The sequence below is a fragment of the Corvus moneduloides genome, chromosome 9 (genome assembly GCF_009650955.1).
Source record: "Corvus moneduloides isolate bCorMon1 chromosome 9, bCorMon1.pri, whole genome shotgun sequence".
Classification (NCBI taxonomy): domain Eukaryota; kingdom Metazoa; phylum Chordata; class Aves; order Passeriformes; family Corvidae; genus Corvus; species Corvus moneduloides.
The window spans coordinates 6,158,346-6,176,368 of record NC_045484.1 but is presented as its reverse complement, the minus strand read 5'-3'; the positions used below and the strand labels follow the sequence as shown (position 1 = coordinate 6,176,368).

General features: G+C 49.1%; 2 protein-coding genes across 5 annotated transcripts in view; one reads left to right on the top strand and one right to left on the bottom strand.

The window, feature by feature from the left end:
- Positions 1 to 720: 720 nt before the first annotated feature.
- Positions 721 to 16,902, top strand: SCYL3 (SCY1 like pseudokinase 3). Of its 4 annotated transcripts, none has more exons than XM_032117547.1 (15): positions 721 to 832; positions 1,150 to 1,430; positions 3,477 to 3,751; positions 4,580 to 4,765; positions 5,422 to 5,535; positions 6,124 to 6,180; positions 6,837 to 6,939; positions 8,094 to 8,205; positions 8,564 to 8,641; positions 10,053 to 10,192; positions 10,490 to 10,677; positions 11,015 to 11,186; positions 13,028 to 13,171; positions 14,414 to 15,141; positions 16,462 to 16,902. In XM_032117547.1, the coding sequence occupies exons 3-15, from the start codon at positions 3,587 to 3,589 to the stop codon at positions 16,522 to 16,524; spliced, it is 2,250 nt and encodes a 749-aa protein (XP_031973438.1). In that variant the 5' UTR covers positions 721 to 832; positions 1,150 to 1,430; positions 3,477 to 3,586; the 3' UTR covers positions 16,525 to 16,902. The 4 variants fall into 4 exon arrangements, with proteins under 4 accessions (XP_031973438.1, XP_031973439.1, XP_031973437.1 ...); XM_032117548.1 differs by having other exon boundaries at positions 1,150 to 1,442; XM_032117546.1 differs by lacking the exon at positions 1,150 to 1,430.
- C9H1orf112 (chromosome 9 C1orf112 homolog) overlaps positions 16,168 to 18,023 on the bottom strand; it is an 18,381-nt gene continuing 16,525 nt past the window's right edge. The window contains exon 24 of the mRNA XM_032117545.1: positions 16,168 to 17,852. Coding sequence (XP_031973436.1) covers positions 17,667 to 17,852 — 186 coding nt within the window. The 3' untranslated portion in view covers positions 16,168 to 17,666. The remainder of the gene's footprint in view (positions 17,853 to 18,023) is intronic.

Genomic DNA, 18,023 nt, shown 5'->3' with positions numbered 1-18,023 from the left:
CTGGCGGGGAGCTGGCATCGGACTCCCTTCGGCGGGGAACCAGCCCCGGACGCGGCCCGGGGCACTCGGGGTGCAGGCGGACCTGAGCAGGGGAGGGCTAGGACACATGAAAATGTCCTTTAAAAAGGACATTGAGGGGCAAGAGCGTATTCAGCAAAGGACAACAACGCTCGTGAAGGGTCTAGAAAACGTCTGGTGAGGAGTGGCTGAGGTAGCTGGGGGTGTTCAGCCTGGAGGAGGCTTAGGGGGGACCTCATCGCTATCTGCAACCACCTGACAGCAGGCTGTAAGCAGGTGGGGTCGGTCTCTTCTGCCGGGCCTGCAGTGGGAGGACGAGAGGCAATGGCCCAGCGGAGATAGGGGAGATTCAGATATTAGAAAAAAAATCCACTGTCAAGAGCGGTCAGGCATTGGAAGGCCAGGGTTGCCCAGGCAGGTGTTGGAGTCACCATCCCCGGAGGTGCTTAAAGGGCGTGTGGATCTGGCGCTGGGTGATGTGGTTTAGTGGTTTCAGTGGCATTGCTGGGTGCATGGTTGGACTGGATGATCTTAAATGTCTCTTCCCACCCTGCCGATTCCATGATTCCCTGTTTCTAAGGGTGCCTGGAGGCAGACTCGCCCTCATCCAAAATGGCGGCCGCCGCTTCGCGGGCCGCGCCCCCGCGCGGGTGAGGGCGCTGCGGCCGCCGGGCGGCAGGGGGCGCGCGAGGCGGGCGGCGCTGCCGGGCCGGGAGGGCGGGCGGAAGGACGGACAGACAGACACACACACACAGACAGACGGAGCGGCCGGCGGGGTTCAGTGGCACCGGCACCCCCGGCCCGGCGGGGACAGGTGGGCGGGGGACTGGGACAGGCGGAGCGGAGGGCCGGAGGTGTTGTCGGGGGCCGCCTTGGGGTCTGACGGGCGGGGGGCGGTGGACGGGGCGAGCACGGGCGGCCCTGGCCCTGCCAGCCGCGCTGGGAACGCGGTACCGCTGCCGCCCCCGGGCCGGGTGTGACCCGCGGGCAGCGTGTGCGCGGGGCTGCAGCTCCTGGGCAAACAGCAGCTCCCGCAGTGGCGGCTCTGGCTGTGCTCTTCCCGCAGCCGGCGTTACCCGGTGTTCCTGGGGAGCCTGTGTGTGTTAAAACTGTGCTCTCCCCGGTGCCCAGGGTTGGACCGGTGTTGGGGGAGCGCGATTGAACCGGGCTTCCTTCCCGCGGAGCCTGCTGATCTCCCACCTGCCTGCGAGGGACTGCTTCTGCAGGGTGCCGGCTGGGCATTTGAAGGTGTCGCGTTGGGAAACCTCTGCCTTTGGGAGCAAAGCCCCCAGCACCTCTGAGAGCAGTTCCAGGAGGCTCTGCTGGCATGGGAGGTGGCGGGCAGGGCGCCTGGAAAGGGGGAACTGCCTCTCTCTGAGCTGTGGAATGCCAGGGCTCGGCGTGTGTTTCAGGTGAATATTCAGGTGAATATGCAGCTGTCATTCACTCCACAAGGAAGCTAATTTGAAATTCCACCTCGTTCTGGTAGCAAATCCACATTGTCCTTACCAATCCCTCTGGCTTTCCCTGCTGGGCTCCTCTCCGTCCCAAGGTGTGCTGTGTGTTACATCTGACGTTCACGTTTACAATTTGTTGAAAATAAGATACAAAAGGGTTAATGCTCTTAACTCATAGTTGCGTGAGTAATGGTTTATTTTAGCTCTGGAGAGTTCATCGAAGGGTTGTAGCCACACCTGGGCATAGACCTTTGCAGATGCTTTTGCCAGCTGGAGTTTCAATAGCCATAAAAAAAGCTGAAAAGCTCGGGGTTCCACAGGCTGCTCTTGTCCCTTGTCTGTTTGGAGGTGCTCAGTGTTTGATACTGAGAGCTGCTGGGCGCTTCCTGAGAGGACATCCCTGGAGAGGAGAGGTGTGTTTGCAGCTGGCTGTACAGCAGAACTCAGGTGGAGCACAGGCATGAGAATGACTGTTACAATATTCGGCATGAGAAGGACATGGAACAAGTCCAGAGGAGGCCGTGAAGTTGATAAGGGGACTGGAACACCTTCCCTATGGCTGATGGGGTTGGGGTTGTTCTGCCTGGAGAAGGTTGCAGGGCGACCTCAGAGCAGCCTTCCAGCATCTGAAGGGCCTACAGGGAAGCTGGAGAGGGCTGTCAGCCCCTCTGTGTTGTGCTGGGAAGTTGCAGTTTAGACTTCCATAACTTTCCCTTAATTTCCTAGAGGTCCCATTAAAGGAATCAGTGCTGAAAAGGTGCAGATCCGTGCCTGACACCAGAGGTGAGAGTATGAGAAAAAGCCCAGACCTCCCACCTGCAAGTTCTGTAGTTAATTCAGTTTAGATTTTAGGTGGATCAGGACACAGAAGCTCAGTTAAAAGCCCCTCTTCCCCCCCCCCCATTTTGGACTGCAGGGGTTGTTGTGCCTTCACTTGGTACCCTCTGGGGGGTTAAAGGAGCTAGGAAACCATATCAGACCAGCTCTCTCTCTCTCCCGAGCACTTCTGACCTCAGGGCTCCTGGGAGACCTAACTGGAGACACAGGTGAGGGGCCAGAGCAGCAGCTTTGGTGGAACAGCTCTGCTGGGGAGCTGGGAGACTCCTGTGTTGTTGCCTTCCTGAAACCTCAGGTCATGGCTGGAAACAACCGCAATAAAGCAATTCTTGAGTTGCAAAAAAGAATGCTTGGGGGTGGGCAATTTTCCCCCACTTTTCCTGAAAACTGAGGGTTTGCTCTCCTTCATATTCCTGATTAAGGTTTGCTGACTTCCATGTGCAGACAGGTTCAGGTCTCGCCCATGGCCTGTGATCACAAGCCTGATGACAGAGCATATGCTGGGTCAGTGTTTTCCAAAAGAGCCTCTGCAATCAGTGTGTTTGTTTTACTGGTTTTGTGTGTGAGGGAAAGGCACAAAAATCTCTGTCAGCCTCTTCCTGACAGGCTGTGGGAGGAAAGAAGGGTTGGCAGGCAGAAGGAATATTTGTCACATGGAGAGAAGGTAATCAAGGGGGAAAACATGCTGCTGGAGGAGGGTACCTGGCTATAGGTAACCTCCTGAAATCCACTGTAATCCTTCTTCCTTCACTGAAATCTTCTCTGGCTTGGAGAATTGAGGAATGGTGTTTTTAAGAAGGCCAGAGGCTCCTTGTGGAGTGGCAGTCACACTTCCTAACTTAATGTCAATTAAACCCCTGGAGTGGGTGTCTATGTGGCTGAGGGTGTTGGTGGTTCCTGCTCTTGGTGGATCTCATCTTGGTAGCCGGGTCAGGGATTGGCTGTGGATGCTGCACTGTGTCAGAGCCGGTGGTGATGCTGACACAGGTGCCAGTGCAGTCCAAGCGCCAGAGCTGAGAGCTGCTCACATGTTGATCCAAGCCCTTTTGTGGACATTGGGTTTCCTTTACAAAGTTAAACTTTGGGGATTTTATTCTTGTCCTTAAACTCAAGGAGAGGATACCGGCAGGAGAAGGTTCTTCATGGCTGTTTCATGCTTTGCAGAAAATGCTCTGAAGGTGAACTGGCCAGCACCCGCCAGAACTGAATCTGTCCAAAGGAAGTCCTCCTTCACCCAAAGCCTGTTTGTGGTGAGGAGGGGACCTGTGTGAGGGATGGGCTCAGAGAACAGTGCTTTGAAGAGCTACACCCTGGAAGAGCCGCCGTTCACACTGCCCACCGGCCACACCATTTACCCAGCCGTGCTCCAGGATGGCAAACTCGCCTCCGTGTTCGTGTACAAGCGGGAGAACGAGGATAAGGTCAATAAAGCTGCCAAGGTACTGCAGTGTGCCTGGGACACACTTGCCACAAGTGTCCCTCCTTTTATTGGAAGGGTGGGAATCAGTTAACAGGGGTCAAACCCTTGGGAGTGAGGGCAGGAGAAAAGGTGGAAGCCAACCCTGGCCACGGGGCAGAAGGGGGTTGGCAGCTGCCGAGTTCACTGTGTGCTGCATGATGAGGGCAGCAATGTTCAGATAGCAGTGCCTGCCTGCCTTTGCAGGGTGCTGCCTCTTCCTGCAGATGCAAGTCGGGGTCTTTTTTGGGTGAATCCCACCCAAAATACCATATTTATTATAAATAAGAATTTTATTCTGTGTAAGATTTTCTCCATCCAGTGCCAGCAGGGAGCCTGCAAGACAGATGGAGAGAAAGAGCATGTAGTGACAGGACGAAGGGAAATGGCTTCAAACTGAGAGAGAGTAGGTTTAGATTGGATATTGGGAAGAAAGTCTTCTCTGAGGGGGGTGAGGCCCTGGCACAGGATGCACAGAGAAGCTGGGGCTGCCCCATCCCTGGAACTGTCAAGGCCAGGGTTGGACAGGGCTTGGAGCAACCTGGGATAGTGGAAGGTGTCCCTGTCATGGCAGAGGGGTGGAATGAGGTGATCTTTAAGATCCTTCCAACCCAGACCACTCTATGATTCTGTTTCAATGTATTATAAAAAGTTCTGCCATGAGTGAGGAAGTTTTCCAGGTGCTTGGTGAGGAGCAGGGATGGGCTGTCTGAATTCCATGAGAAAACATGGCTAAGGGGACAGGACTTAAGCTCTGCAGCCAGAAGAGATACCTTAGATGAGGTCTAACAGATGTCTTTGTTTCTGGAAGCACCTGAAAACCTTGCGCCACCCTTGCCTTCTGCGCTTCCTCTCCTGTACTGTGGAAGCAAATGGGATCCACCTGGTTACGGAGAGGGTGAGGCCCTTGGAGATGGTCCTGGAGATGCTCTCTGCTGCAGAAATCTGTGCAGGGATCTACGATGTGTTGCTGGCACTCATCTTCCTCCATGACAGGGTAGGTACCCCTGGCGGCATCATCAGGCTCTGGTGGGAGACGGATGAAATGTGACAGGAGAGCATTGTACCTGAATTTGTCTGGGTGACTCATTCCTTATTCCTCCCAAAAAGACAGACATGTGCCCCACCGTTCTTGTAGTCTGAAACTGCTAAAATTGGCTGCTTTAGAGGAGGAAGGGTAATTGAAAGTGTTGTGGAAACAAGGCAGCAAGCAGTTCTCACTTCATGGATCTGCTTGCAGTATTTCTTGCTTTAGGGAAATGGGATTGCTTGGCCTTGGCATTTGTTTACAGCTGTTGCCCCATGCCAGAGATTGGTGTCACCGCTGCCCTGTCTGGGCACTGTGTGTTTGCCCAGCACTGCAGGTAAATCCTAGCTCAGACTGTAGCTCTGGGGTTTTGTGTTCGCAGTTGGAGAACTCCCCTGGATTTACAGTTGCATTGCAAGGGCTATGACAGTTAGGGCTTTGTCTGCTCTAAAACCCTGGCCCTCCTGCCTGGCACCTGCTGGTCACCTACAAAATCCCAGAGGAACTGTGTGCTTTTTGGCATCTTTCCCTCAGCCCCCTGCAGCACCTAATTAGTGCTGATTAAGATTTTACATCTTCATATATCCCCCAAGTCAGTTACCCTTTTTTGGGTTTTTGTGTTTTAGGGAAACCTGACACATAACAATGTCTGTTTATCATCCCTGTTTGTGAGTGAGGATGGGCACTGGAAGCTGGGAGGAATGGAAACAGTCTGTAACTTCAGTGAAGCCACCCCAGAGGTAAGAGCCAAGCCAAGTGCACCCTGGATGCCCAGGGGAGGATTCCTGGCTTGTGGAACCAGGCCATCTATGGATGTGAAGGCCCAAGTCCTTCCACTTAGCTGGATTTGCTATTAAATGTGTTGGCTTACTTCCAGGTCTGTCCTGAATCTTTGCTCTAAGGACATCATAACTATAAACTATGATGTCTACACAAATTAATTCTCCATTAGCCCAAACGCAGCTGCTTTTCTAAGGGACACTGCTGGCTGGAGAGTGAGAAATCTTTGCCCTTCTGGACTGATACAAAATTTTTTAAAAAAGCAGGATTCAGGTTGAAATAAGTCATTAAGAAAAATAATTTAAATGCCTCCTTAGCTTGTGGCATCTTTACTGTTTGGTAGCAGAAAAAAGAATTCTGGTCTGATTTCTGCTGCCTGCTCTGCAGAATCATTGCAGTGGCAGGCTCAGCCTGCCCTGGGTGCCAGTGGAAGGGGCAGGGGCAAAGCTGCTGCCACCCCCCCAGCCCTGGCTCATGGGGACAGCCTGCTCTGCTGCTTGGCACTGAGGGGAGGTCGAGGCAGCTCATGGCCCCTCTTGTCCTTCCAGTTCCTCTGTCACATGAAGTCAGTGCGAGACCAGTCGTGCATCCCCTGCGAGGAGATGGTGAGTGACAGCATGTGCTCAAGGAGCTTCCTGCTGGCAGCAAAGAAAAACGTGATGGTCAGGAAATACTTTTTTATTCACGTTATATTTCCTCATGCCTAAATGGCATGGAAGTGGCTCTTGGATAATATCTGAGGTTTCCTCTGTTCCTTTTGTCCCTCCTCTGTCCCATCCCTGGTTTGGGAATGGTGTTGGGCACAGGTAATATTACTTTTCAAACACTGTGTTGCTTCTAAATCACCAAAATTTTGCAAAAATCACAGGGTAGTTGCTGAGATTGCCCAGATCACTATGGTCCCATGGTTGTGTAACTCTCACCACAGCCTTTTTCCTACCTGTTAGTACCTTCCTACGTATTGAGAATCCTCAGGGTTGCTTGTATCACCTGTTTCCATAGAAATGGTGAAAGCTGTTGACTGCTTGCATTCATCAGGGAGTTGTTCCATCATCATAGAGTTGCTCCTTTGGGTTATAAATTCCCCAGTGGAGGTTTTTTTAGCATAATACTCTACTTGTAGGGTACACAGTGGAGCTTTGATGCTATAAAAAGAACTGGAGAGTGTATATGGTGGGGGGCGGGAATAAAGACTCATGGAAAACACCAAATATTTCATAAGCTCCTGCTTTTCTGGGGTTTTTTTATGTTTTATTTTCAGTCTGCAGACTTCAAAATCCTGCCCAGCAGCTACGGGCACGCGAGGGATGCCTATGCATTTGGGACAACAGTTGAGAATCTCCTGACAGTTCTCAATGATCAGGGTAAGAATGACATTTTGCCTGTGACAGGCCCTGTGGTTCATTCCTTGTGTGGTTGTCTTGGGGTGACTTTATGATGTGTATCCCCTATCGCTGCCCTATGCACAGAAATTAATTTTTGTGCCTTTCTGTGCCTCTAAACTGAGCCTGAGAGGGGGAAGGAAAAACTGAGCAAAACTTTTTCAAAGCAGTTTGCAGCTTGTTCAAGGTCACACAGAGATAGCAACTTTTGCCCAGCTGCGGCAGGGGAGCAAGGAAGCACTGGCTTGCTGCTCCCGGGTCAGTTTCTGGCCAGTTGTTCAGTTTCTTTTTCTCTGGAGAGAGACTGAGAGTTGAACTTTTTTCCCTTCCCTGGAATTTCGGATTTTCTCCCTTTTCTACTGGACTGCTTCAATATCAGAGCACATTGGGAGGATTTTCCACCAGGCACAGAGGGCCTGGCCCTGGGCCAAGCCCCAGCTCCGAGGAGACCAAAGGGAGGACTCTAACACTTTCCCAGGTTTTTCTCCACAGCAAGAGATTTATTATTTAGCATTATTTTCCTTTTCCCATGTGTTTGTTAAATAAATAGCTTTTATCTCTTTCACTTTCCTTTGAGGAAAATTTATTTTTTCCCGAACCTGGTGGGGGAGGGGTGGTGACCTGCCTTCTCTCAGAGGATATATTTCTAAATTTGGCCAAACCGGCACAGTGGTTGAACATTTCACCTTTTGTTGCAGCTGGCAGGATTGTTGTGGGTTCAGTGGCTAGTGTTGGTCTTTGTTTGCAAACCTTGGCTTCTCCTGTGTTCCCCTTTTCCTGCATTTGGACGTGGTCAGATGTGGCTGGAGGTCACCAGCCTGTGTGACACGAGCACTCCCAAAACTGCTTTGGTCCTGCCTCACCAAGGGTTATGGATGTGGCACGTGGGTCTTGAGTGCCACAGCTGAGCTGGGGCTGCAACTTGCAGCAAAGGCAGCAGGAAGATTCTTGGGAGGACAGTAGCATTCCTTGAAGGCTCAGTAACCAAGCAGCTTAGGAAGAGAAATGGAAATGCTATTTTTCCCTTCTGCTATCCGTTAGAGCTAAAAATAAATTTTGGGGAGGGTGGAGGACTCCTGAACATATCTTGTTCAGTGTGGAGAGAGAAATCTAACTGTAGGTGCTTTGGATTTCAGTTTCAGCAGATATTCTCTCCAGCTTTCAGCAAACCTTGCACTGTGCACTGCTGAATCCAGACCCAAAGTGTCGTCCACCACTGTCCAGCTTATTGTCTCATGAGTTCTTCAGGTAAGGACAGGAATATCAGGCCTCTCTTGGTCTTGATACTGCTTATTTCTGTCTTGCAAAGCATTAGTTTTGTGAAGGTGAGATGGGAATGCAGATTTAATCCCTACCCTTTGCAGGGATCTTTGACAAAGAGGCTCCTTAAATTAAGGAAGTGTTACCAGCCTTCCCAATGAGGTGCTGAGCAGCAGCTTTCAGGTGTCACTTCCTTGCTGGCATTCTTGATCCACCAGCATTTGACTTGGGTCCCTCTGTCTCATTCTCTCTGCTGAAGGAATGGTGGGGGTTTGCAGTCTCTTCACTGTGGGTGGTTTAAGCATCAGTAAGGATTACACTTGACAGCTTTTGTTTTTGTGCTTAGGAATGATTTTCTGGAAGTTGTGAATTTTCTGAAGACCTTAACACTAAAGTCTGAGGAGGAGAAAACTGAATTTTTCAAGTAAGTGAAGGAACTGTAATGTGGAAGCTTCTTATTTCAGACATACTTCTTCCAAATGGATTGTGGGGGGACCTGGGAAGGCTCATGGCCAGAGGTACTTCCTGAGGTGGCAGATTTTGATGGCTTTGGCACATTATTTACTCTGTAATACCTTGGGTGCTCCAGCCGAAGTAACGATCCTATCAAAGAGGAAACTCTCCATCTCCTTGTTTCCCAGTTCCTTGTGAATGGTTTGGTGTTTGGGAGGAGCAGTCCCTGCTGGGCTCTGCATCATCCTGATGCTCCCCAGCCTCCAGAGTGATGCAGCTGCCAATGAGAGAGTTTGCAGTAAGACTTGTTGGGTGAATTAATCATGCAGTGCCAAGAGTAAAGCTGTTGCCTGTAATGGATGTCTTGGCTGCAGTAGTGGAACATCTTGCAGTAAATCTCACTGTTGTGGACCCCAGTAATTTTTCTGTCAGGGAATCTTCTGTGTAATCATGGCATTATATAGGCCTGAAAAGGGGAGAAGCAGAGTTTTTTTCTTTTTCCATATAAAAGAGCCTTGGTGTTCTCACAGACCTGTTTTCCTGCCTGTTTTATACTTCTGTGGTCACCATCAGTTATTTTTCATTAATTTGAGGTTCAAGTGGAGGAAGTAAGAGGAGAACGGGGATCCTTAGCAGGAACATTCAGAGTGGTTCTTACTATCTCTGTATCAGCAGTGTTTACTGAGGGAGGGAATGAACACTTCGCTTAAAGACAGGGGAGTGTTGCCCTTTTATCAGGCAGAGGGGCCTTCACAGCATGTGCACCATTCTCCTGGGCTCCTCCAAGCCTAGAGAAAAAGCAGTAACTGTTAATTGATATTTTAAAAATGAAAATCTGACAGACAAGAGCAGTTGCACAAAATTGAACTCTGATAAACTCAGTCAGTACTCTGTTGGCCAAATTAGATGGAAGTGGTTTCAAAATGGGATTCCCTCTGTGCAAGGGAAACTTCCTTTGTGTGGCAGGTAGAACAGCCTTTTCCAAAGCAACAGGAAAATTCTTGCAATGCACCAGGGTATGCAGTGAGAGGAAAACTCTGCTGCAGTTTTGACTATAGCTCTTCATGGGAGATGCCAGCTTTGAGGCAGTTTGATGCCCCAGCAGCTTCCTGTGCCAGCTGGATGTGCTTGTGACAGCCCATGATCCAGGTGTGGGGTTTTACAGGATGTGGCTCTGGCTCCTGGTTTGTGCCTCCTCCTCTTTGCCTCAGGCAGGAGCAGAGGCTTCTCTGTGTAGGTCAGAGTGCAGACAGAGGGAGAGGCTGCAGTGGAGCACTGTCTCTGGATGAGTCAGACACAAAAAGGGGAAATGATATTGAGGGAAACAGGCATAAATGCATGGAAGGCTGCCTTGATACTAACTGCTGTCTCCTGGAATGTAGATTTCTGCTGGACAGGGTGGCTGGCTTGTCAGAGGAGCTGATAGCATCACGGCTGGTACCTCTCCTACTCAATCAGCTTGTGTTTGCAGAACCTGTAGCTGTCAAGAGTTTTCTTCCTCATCTGCTGGGCCCAAAGAAAGGTGACCTTTAAATACTTCCTCATCACAATTATTACTGACAAGTTTGGAATGAATTCAGAGCAGTTGTTTCATTGAATCAAGGGAATGGTGGTGTTTCTCTAAGCAGAACAAATACTGTAACATACAGAACTGGGAAGGACAGTTATCTGTGCTTCCTCCTTTGCAGTACTTGGCACTGCTCTGCTGATGCTGGGAGGAGAATTAGGAATGATCCTGGTGTCATCACTCAGTAGCTTCTGGGTGAGCTGTCTCTCATGGCTGAAGCAGCCTTTTCCCATTCTCACCTCTGTTCCCTAGAGCAAAGTGGGGAGAGCCAGACCAGCTGCCTGCTGTCGCCAGCCCTGTTCCAGGCCCACGTGATCCCAGTGCTGCTGAAGCTGTTTGAGGTGCATGAGGAGCATGTGCGGATGGTGCTGCTGTCTCACATCCATGCCTACGCAGAGCTGTTCTCTCGGGAGGAGCTGAAGAACATCATATTGCCACAGGTTAAGGACAGCAGACCAATGGGTGGTGTATCCTGGAATACGGGATTTCACAGAATCACAGAACGGTTTGGGTTTGAAGGGACTTTAAGGGACCATCTAATCTAACCCCCTGCCATGGGCAGGGACACCTTCCACTAGACCCATCCAGCCAACAGAATCCACCCCCTTTAGCTTGTAGCACAATGTAGAAGGCTGACTTTATGGAATCCCATCCAGTCTCTACTGAGAGCTGTAGGGGATTAGAAGTGAAATGGGCTGCAAAGCTAACACTTAAAGAGGAAAGCAGTGCAAAGGCAGAGTTTTCTGTTGTGGTAACATCAGTGTGTTGTTGGTGCAGGTGTTGCTGGGCCTGCGGGACACCAGTGACTCCATTGTGGCGATAACGCTGCACAGCTTGGCCGTCCTCGTCTCCCTGCTTGGGCCTGAAGTGGTTGTAGGTGGAGAAAGATCAAAGATTTTCAAAAGCTCTGCACCAAGTTTCATGAAAACTGCTGATCTCTCCCCAGAAGGTAAAAGATACAGTCAGAATATTCTTGGAATGCTTGCATGCTCTGTCCAAGAAGTGTAGGCAGAATTTCTTGGATTTCTTAATCTGTTGCTGGTGACAGGTTAATGGAAAAAAAAGCTAATTTGCAGCCCAACTTGGATTTTAAGTTAGGTGCTATTTGCAGATACAGAATTTATATCAGAAGAAGAGCTATATAAAAGTATTTTAAATATAGGAAATATATGGGGAAAAAGTGAAACCTCTTCTTCCTTTAAGAATCCCTATAAGTAAAGGAGATAGAGTGTGTGTGTTTGGTGGAAAAACTATATTACCTTTCTAAAGGACTTATACAGGCAATTATTTAATATTTCCTCTGTCCTTCCTGTTTTTAAAAATAGTAAATCTCACCTTCTTCCCCCAATTTCTATTCATAGATTGGAAAAGGAATACAAACTTCCCTATTTTATCAGCTCTCTGGAGGCTTTTCAGCTAATGCAAATGAAGACAGTAGCCCCTGCACCTGCTAGATAACTTGGAACCAAGTGTACTAAGGGAAAGCTTGTCTGGATATTGAAACTAAGAATATTTGTAACAAGGGAAAAGTCAGCATTTGTGCAACATTAGACAAACAGATACCAAATGAAATACATGACAGAGATCAGTTTAAGTGTTTGCTTCCTGTTTATGTGTGTACCAGCAGCTACCACACTTCATTAAAATCAGTGGATGTCTCATTGCATTAGTTTCTTTACATTATTTATTTTAGTAGACTGTAGTAAGTAAACCACTTTGGATTGCAGACTGAAACCAGGTTTATTTTTCAGAATACACTTAAAATTAGGCCTGATTTAACTATTGATGAACAACAAAAACCCCACCTTTGTCCTCAACAGTGAGTGATGACCTGCAAAAAGCAACACAAGAGGCTGAGCACGAGGTTTAACAAGCTATTTGCTCAAGCCCCTCAAAGGATGTGCCCTTTATGAAGGGTGCTGGGGGAGGGGATGGGTTCTGTGTGTTCTGTGCAGTCCTTTCCAGTGGGCCATGTGTCTGAGGGCACTGATGATCCCTAGACTAAGCAGGCACAGCTGGCTGGGAATACAGATGAGCCCTGTGGAAGCAGATGCAGCATTGGCCCAAACTGTGCTAATTTTGAAGTGGTAGCAACTGGGTCCCACACAGCTGAGGCTGGTGCTGGCAGACCATAACCAGTGCTGATCACACCCTGCAGCTCCCAAAAATGAACTGCAACCAGGTGCTTGCCAAGCTGGTTGGGCCAGGGAAATACACCTGCCTTAGGCAGCTCCAACACACGGCCTTGACTGCCCACCACCCACCTCACCTCAGGCTGGGATATAAGGGTAGCTGTCAGTCAGCCTTCAGAGCAGACTCCCATTCCAGGAAGCTGCTGTGCCCATGCCCAGGTATGGGAGGGGGTTGGTGTAGTGTCATGAGTTTGCTTATGCTTGGAATTGTTGTGAGCAAGTGCAGTACTTCTGTATAAGGCAGGTACCAGGGGATTTTGTGATGCAATTGGGATTTTGGATCCAGCCAGGTGGCAAACAGCATTTTTAAAGCATCTGCTCTGATCATAATCAATTTATTCATTTTGTATTTCTTGAAAGAACATCTCAGCAAAAACTCACCATGTACAGTTGCCATAACTTTGTACTGGCAGGAGCTGCAGGCAGCAGGAACAAAGGAGCATTGTGTTATGTATGGATCAGGAGGTGCAGCTGTTGGATTGCTGTGCCAAGCCTCAGCATTGTTCAAATAAGAACATTCCAGTGCTGCAGGCAGTTCAGCTCAGACTGACAACACACCTTGTGGACTTGTGTCCTTTCTTTTCCTTTATCCTGGCAGATTCCCCCAGTCATGGCATGAGCAATCAGAGAAGCCAAACCTCTCAGCCCCTGAAGAGCAGTCCCAGCTTGTTCCCCAGCTCTGCAAATGCACCTGTCAAGAAGCTTCCTATGCAACAAGACAATCCCCTGGCTTCAAAGACAGGTAAAAACTACCCTAGTGCTTCCTTTCAGAAATCAAGTGTTTACCAGTGAAGTGTTGCTTGAAAAGATGTGCATTTTCCCCCATGTGCCGATCTGAAAGATTCAGTGAACCAAGGAAGGCAACAGTGAAGGAAGGGGAGTGTGATCCTTAACATCCTAGGGAATAGCTATTTGGGAAGCTGACATACACAGACTGGGTCCCTGGACTTGAAGTTGTTTCCTTATAGCAGATTCTGTGCTGTGCTTTCACCTCTCCCACAGCTCAGCAGATACTCTGGATTTACATGTCAGCTCATTCTGACAGTCAAAGCTGATTCTGTTTCCTTCCATGGCCTTTTCCCACTCACCTGTTGCTTATCAGCAATCAGCTGGTATTTAATGCAGTTCTTGTGCTCGAGGCATGAGCTCTGGCGCGCCCCAGGTCAGAGAGAGTCCAACTGTGTTCTTCTGTGCGTCGTTAAAGCGACTTCGGCATCAGGAAAAGTGCTGCCGGCTGAGCTAGGTAGCTGGCTGCTTTGCAGAGGGAACACAGCAGGAGCCGATGGGATCGGCTCACATTAGCTCGGAGTCAAAGGAAGAGAGAGGCTGTTCTGGTCTGCCTCCTAACAGCTTTATTGTTAGAAGTTTCACAGCCCGAACAAGCTCAGAAGGGATGGAATACGATGGGATCCTTCCCCGAGGCTTGTCCTCAGTTTCATAGGCAATTTGAAAACCGCGGTAAAAGGGGAAAACAACCAATGAGTTACAAGCCAGGGGGAGGATGCAATTTAACAAGAGCCACTGGGGTAAACCGAGAGGCGGGAGTTATAAGAGAACCAGTGAACAACCGAGTAACCGGGAATTTTCCCGAACCGGGGGAGGTGGCTTGTACCCGGGCACCGCCCAGGGGGGGTGCAGCTTAGGCTTCTGAGCCACCCCTCAGCCCACCCTCTGAGTCTGCCTCTTCGGGAAACTCGATCCAGGGGATGGGCTGGGATTGATTGGCATCACACTGCCCCAGCCCCGCAGTGGGCTGAGTCACCGCAACAGGTATTGCCCCAGGGCTCTGAGGTAAATTCCCTCTTTTGCAAGCAGGAAGGTGTCCCTGCTTTCTAATCCAAGAGGAGCTTTCTTTCCAATCAATTACTGGCTGGTTTCCATGCCAGTTGTTCCCTGTGATGTCAAGAAGTTTTAGACAGAACTCCATCTCTGCCTGCACTTGCTCTCTTTAAACAGGTATGTAACACCTTTTTGTCTTCCACAGGTGAGCAAGGCGCTCAGCCCCCCCTGAACGGAATTCCTGGAAGCATTAATACATTGAAGAACAGCAGGAGCTCTATGACTACCTCGGAAAAGCCAGCAGAGGAGTGGCCAGACTGGAGTGAGCCAGAGGAGGCAGACATTGAGAAAACTGTGAACATTCGAATTCAGCCCCAGGAGCTGCGGGGCAGCACGGGACCTTATTTTGCTGATCATGATGTAGATGAGAAGCCTTGGGATGACTTTGAGCCCAGGAGCCCCAGTCCTAAATTGTCCTCAGGAAACTGCCTCACTGTGACACACGCTGATGCAGTTGAAAGGCCAAGGCCTCTGCCAAGTACCCATCAACTGAGCACAGAATTCAAAAGCCTGAGTCCCCCCACAAAGTCTTGCCATGGGAACAGCTGGAGCAATGACAAGTGGGACCACGAGGAACAACTGGGAGAAACTGTGTTGCCAAAAACCTTTCAGGAAAGGTTGAAGTCTTCGTCAGAGTCTGGCTTGGGAGAAGAATTCACAATCAAAGTGAAGAGGAAACCAGTGCAAGACCCTGAGCTGGACTGGTTTGCTGACATGATCCCAGACATTAAACCTTCTTCTGCTCTTTTGATTTTACCTGAGGCAAGGACAGAAGCAGTTGTTCCCACTCACTCGGGTGGGGTGTCCAGCAGAGAAGGTGCCTCCCAGAATGTGCTGTTTTCATCCAAATTTGCAGCAGCTGATGTGATTGAGGTGAGAGACTCGAGGTAGGGAGGTTTAGGTGACTGTAGCCCTGAGAGGCTCCACAGCACACAGCAGCACACACAGCACTGTAGCACAGCTGGCCCCTCAGTCAGAGCATGGGTACCTGAGGAGGGAGCAGCAGCACAGACGCATCTTTCACCTGTGAATAAAAGGTGCTGAGCTCTGAGTGACGCATCTTAGCAGGCACCAGGTAATTCAGTGGGCACTTGATACAGCAAAGAGAGCTCTGTTAGGAAACAGTGAGGGAATGGACTCAACTTGTACACTACTAGAAGTACTAAGGAGTTTTAGCTCCAGCTTTTACTCTGTGCTGCTGTATCCTGGATGCAGCAATCCTGTGCTTTGTTAAGGGGAATCTTGGTTTGTCAGGTAAAACAAGGCTGGATCCTGGCTGCTGAACAGACATGGTCCCATTCTCAAACAGAAGGGGCTTTCAGGTCCAGACAATGCTCAGGACTGAAGTGTTTTTCCTGGCTCTTCTAGGAAAACCTAATACCATTGTAAATTAAGGTCCAGGAAACCAGAACTTCCGGATTACAGAGTAAAAGCTTTTTGGGTGTGTTGTTTTCATGAAAGAATAGCTGAAGCATTTCTCTATTTCAGAGATACGGGGGGGGGTTACAAAACTGGGGTTTTTCTAAGTAGATAAATCCCTGTAGCCCAATCACAGAGACGCCAAAGACCATTGCTGTTTCCTAGGAGGGGAGGCAGCATTCGCACTTGAGCACGTAACTCACTTAGTGAATAGGTGTTGACTTCAAGTTGTTTTGCTCATTCAGCCTCAGGAGAGCTACCCCATGAATAGCAGGGACTATAGGGAGAGGAGCCTGGGCTGTAAACTGAAGTTGTTTATGACATTTGAAAACGGCATGGTGTCCTGTGACAGAAGCACTGTCATGACCCCAACCCCATTTTGAGGGGAATGCAGTCACTACTGTGTCAGTGGGAGGGGGAGATCAAACTTACAGTGTTAGAATACAGCAGGAAAACAGCTCTTTCCTAGGGGGAAAGAAATAGTCTAATTTATTTTTATTCTTTTTTAATGCAAAGTGGGTTTGATACAAGCAGTAAAAAGAAAAGTAAGATTCCCTAAGTCTGCTTTTGTCTTTAAGGTGATTCCTCTTGTAGTTCAAAGTTCTTTAAGACCATAAGCTGCAAATACTGACACTTAAATTTTGGGCTTTTGGCATTGCGGATGAATGCTCTGCCATCACAAGCCACATAGGCTCCTGCCTGACTCCTGGGGCTGTGCTAAGCACACAAGTACATTCCACATGCCTTAATGTTGATAATTTTATGTGATTCTAGGCTGAAGCTACAGGCTGGGGTGAAGAAGAGGAGTTGAACTGGGAAGATGATACAAACTGGTAACAGTTCTGAAGCAGACCAAGGCGATTTATGGTGTGTTGGATCCTGTGCCAGGAGTTGCTGCTTCCCCAGTACAATGGATAAAGTACCTCAGCGCTGCTTTTGCCACAAAGCAGGCACTTGCTGCACAGCCATTAGATCCCATGAGGCCTGAGCTCTTGCCATGGATGCTCCTTCCCAGTCTGTGCCAAAAGCTGCAGGGGTGAGCCTGCACTTGAGCAATATGCCCAGCTGTGGTGCTGCCACTGCTCCCGGAGAGAGGACAGGGTGATGGTGTGATGGTGCTGACGTGCCACTGGAGGCTAAGAGTGGTGTAGGAGATTGTTCCAGAACTCATCCCTGCCCTGAAAAACTGCTGACAATAAATGAAAGTCACACTGAGTTTCTTGGTTAAATGTGCCTTTTTCCTTTGGTTTTTTTTGTTTGGGGTTTTTTTTTTGAGTTTTTTTTCCCCAGAAAAGTAAAGCCCTTAGAAAGGCTCCTTTTAACTTTTCAGCTAAGAGATTAAGATGAATGTACAGTTTATTCAGCTTATTTATTTCTGTTTGTATAGTTCTCAGTAGCACAGGAGGTGCTAGGAATCATACAGTGAACGACCACAAACTGCTTAAGCACCGTGTTTTTCTGCTCTTAACTGTGACCAATAACGATTATTTTTAAAGGATCACCCTAGAGTGGAGTGGAACCAGCAGCAGAGGTATGGTCAGAGAACAGTAGAGAGCCTTGAATTGTTATTCTTGAGTGTATTTTAAAATAAAGATAAAAACACCTACTGCCTGGTCACCTGTATGTGACAGGAACAAGGTAACTGCTACTTTTACAACAGATTCAAACCTCTCAGTATTCAGAATACACATTTCATGACATTGTATCTCCACACAGTAGAAGAACAAGCAATATACAAACCCACAGCTCAGATGTCCAGTAGTGTCCACTCAAATCCATCAGTCCTTCCAGCCACTGGCTATGGAGGACAGGCCGGCACTGCACCCCTCAATCCATTCTGGCACATGAACCAAGACCCAGCAGTACTGCAGAGCATTGCCCCGTATCACAGATGTTTCTTCTGCAGCACTCCTGGCACAAAGGCACCTCTTCCACCAGGGAGCTGAGCTGGTTTGTTGTCCCCAAGCCCTGTAGAGCACCTACCACAAGCTGTCCCTGAGGGTGGCTATGGCTGTGTGCAGAGCCTCCAGCTTCACTGCAAGCCAGGCTGGGGGGGACCCTTTCTGGAGCAGCAGCTTCACAGCCTCCACTGCCCCCTCCATCGTGCCTACTGCTGCCTTGTACTGCTCCTCAGAGGGGGGGTGACAGGCTTTTTTGGCCACAGGCTGCAGATTTAAGTAAACATGGAACATCATTTTAATACTGTACTTAAGGTATCAGTCTTTATCCAAATGTAAGAAACCCTTAGGTGAAACAGAGCTGCAAGACTCCCTTGTCCTTGTGAGAGTTCTTGCTGCCTGGCAGGCACTACAGACCATTAGGATATCTTACTAAGG

Excerpts from the sequence above, each read along its gene's own strand:
- SCYL3 (XM_032117546.1), top strand. The coding sequence starts at position 3,587 with ATGGGCTCAGAGAACAGTGCTTTGAAGAGCTACACCCTGGAAGAGCCG. Across the intron at positions 8,206-8,563 it reads TTGTCTCATGAGTTCTTCAG|GAATGATTTTCTGGAAGTTG; the intron begins GTAAGGACAGGA and ends TTTTGTGCTTAG. Across the intron at positions 15,142-16,461 it reads CAGCAGCTGATGTGATTGAG|GCTGAAGCTACAGGCTGGGG; the intron begins GTGAGAGACTCG and ends ATGTGATTCTAG.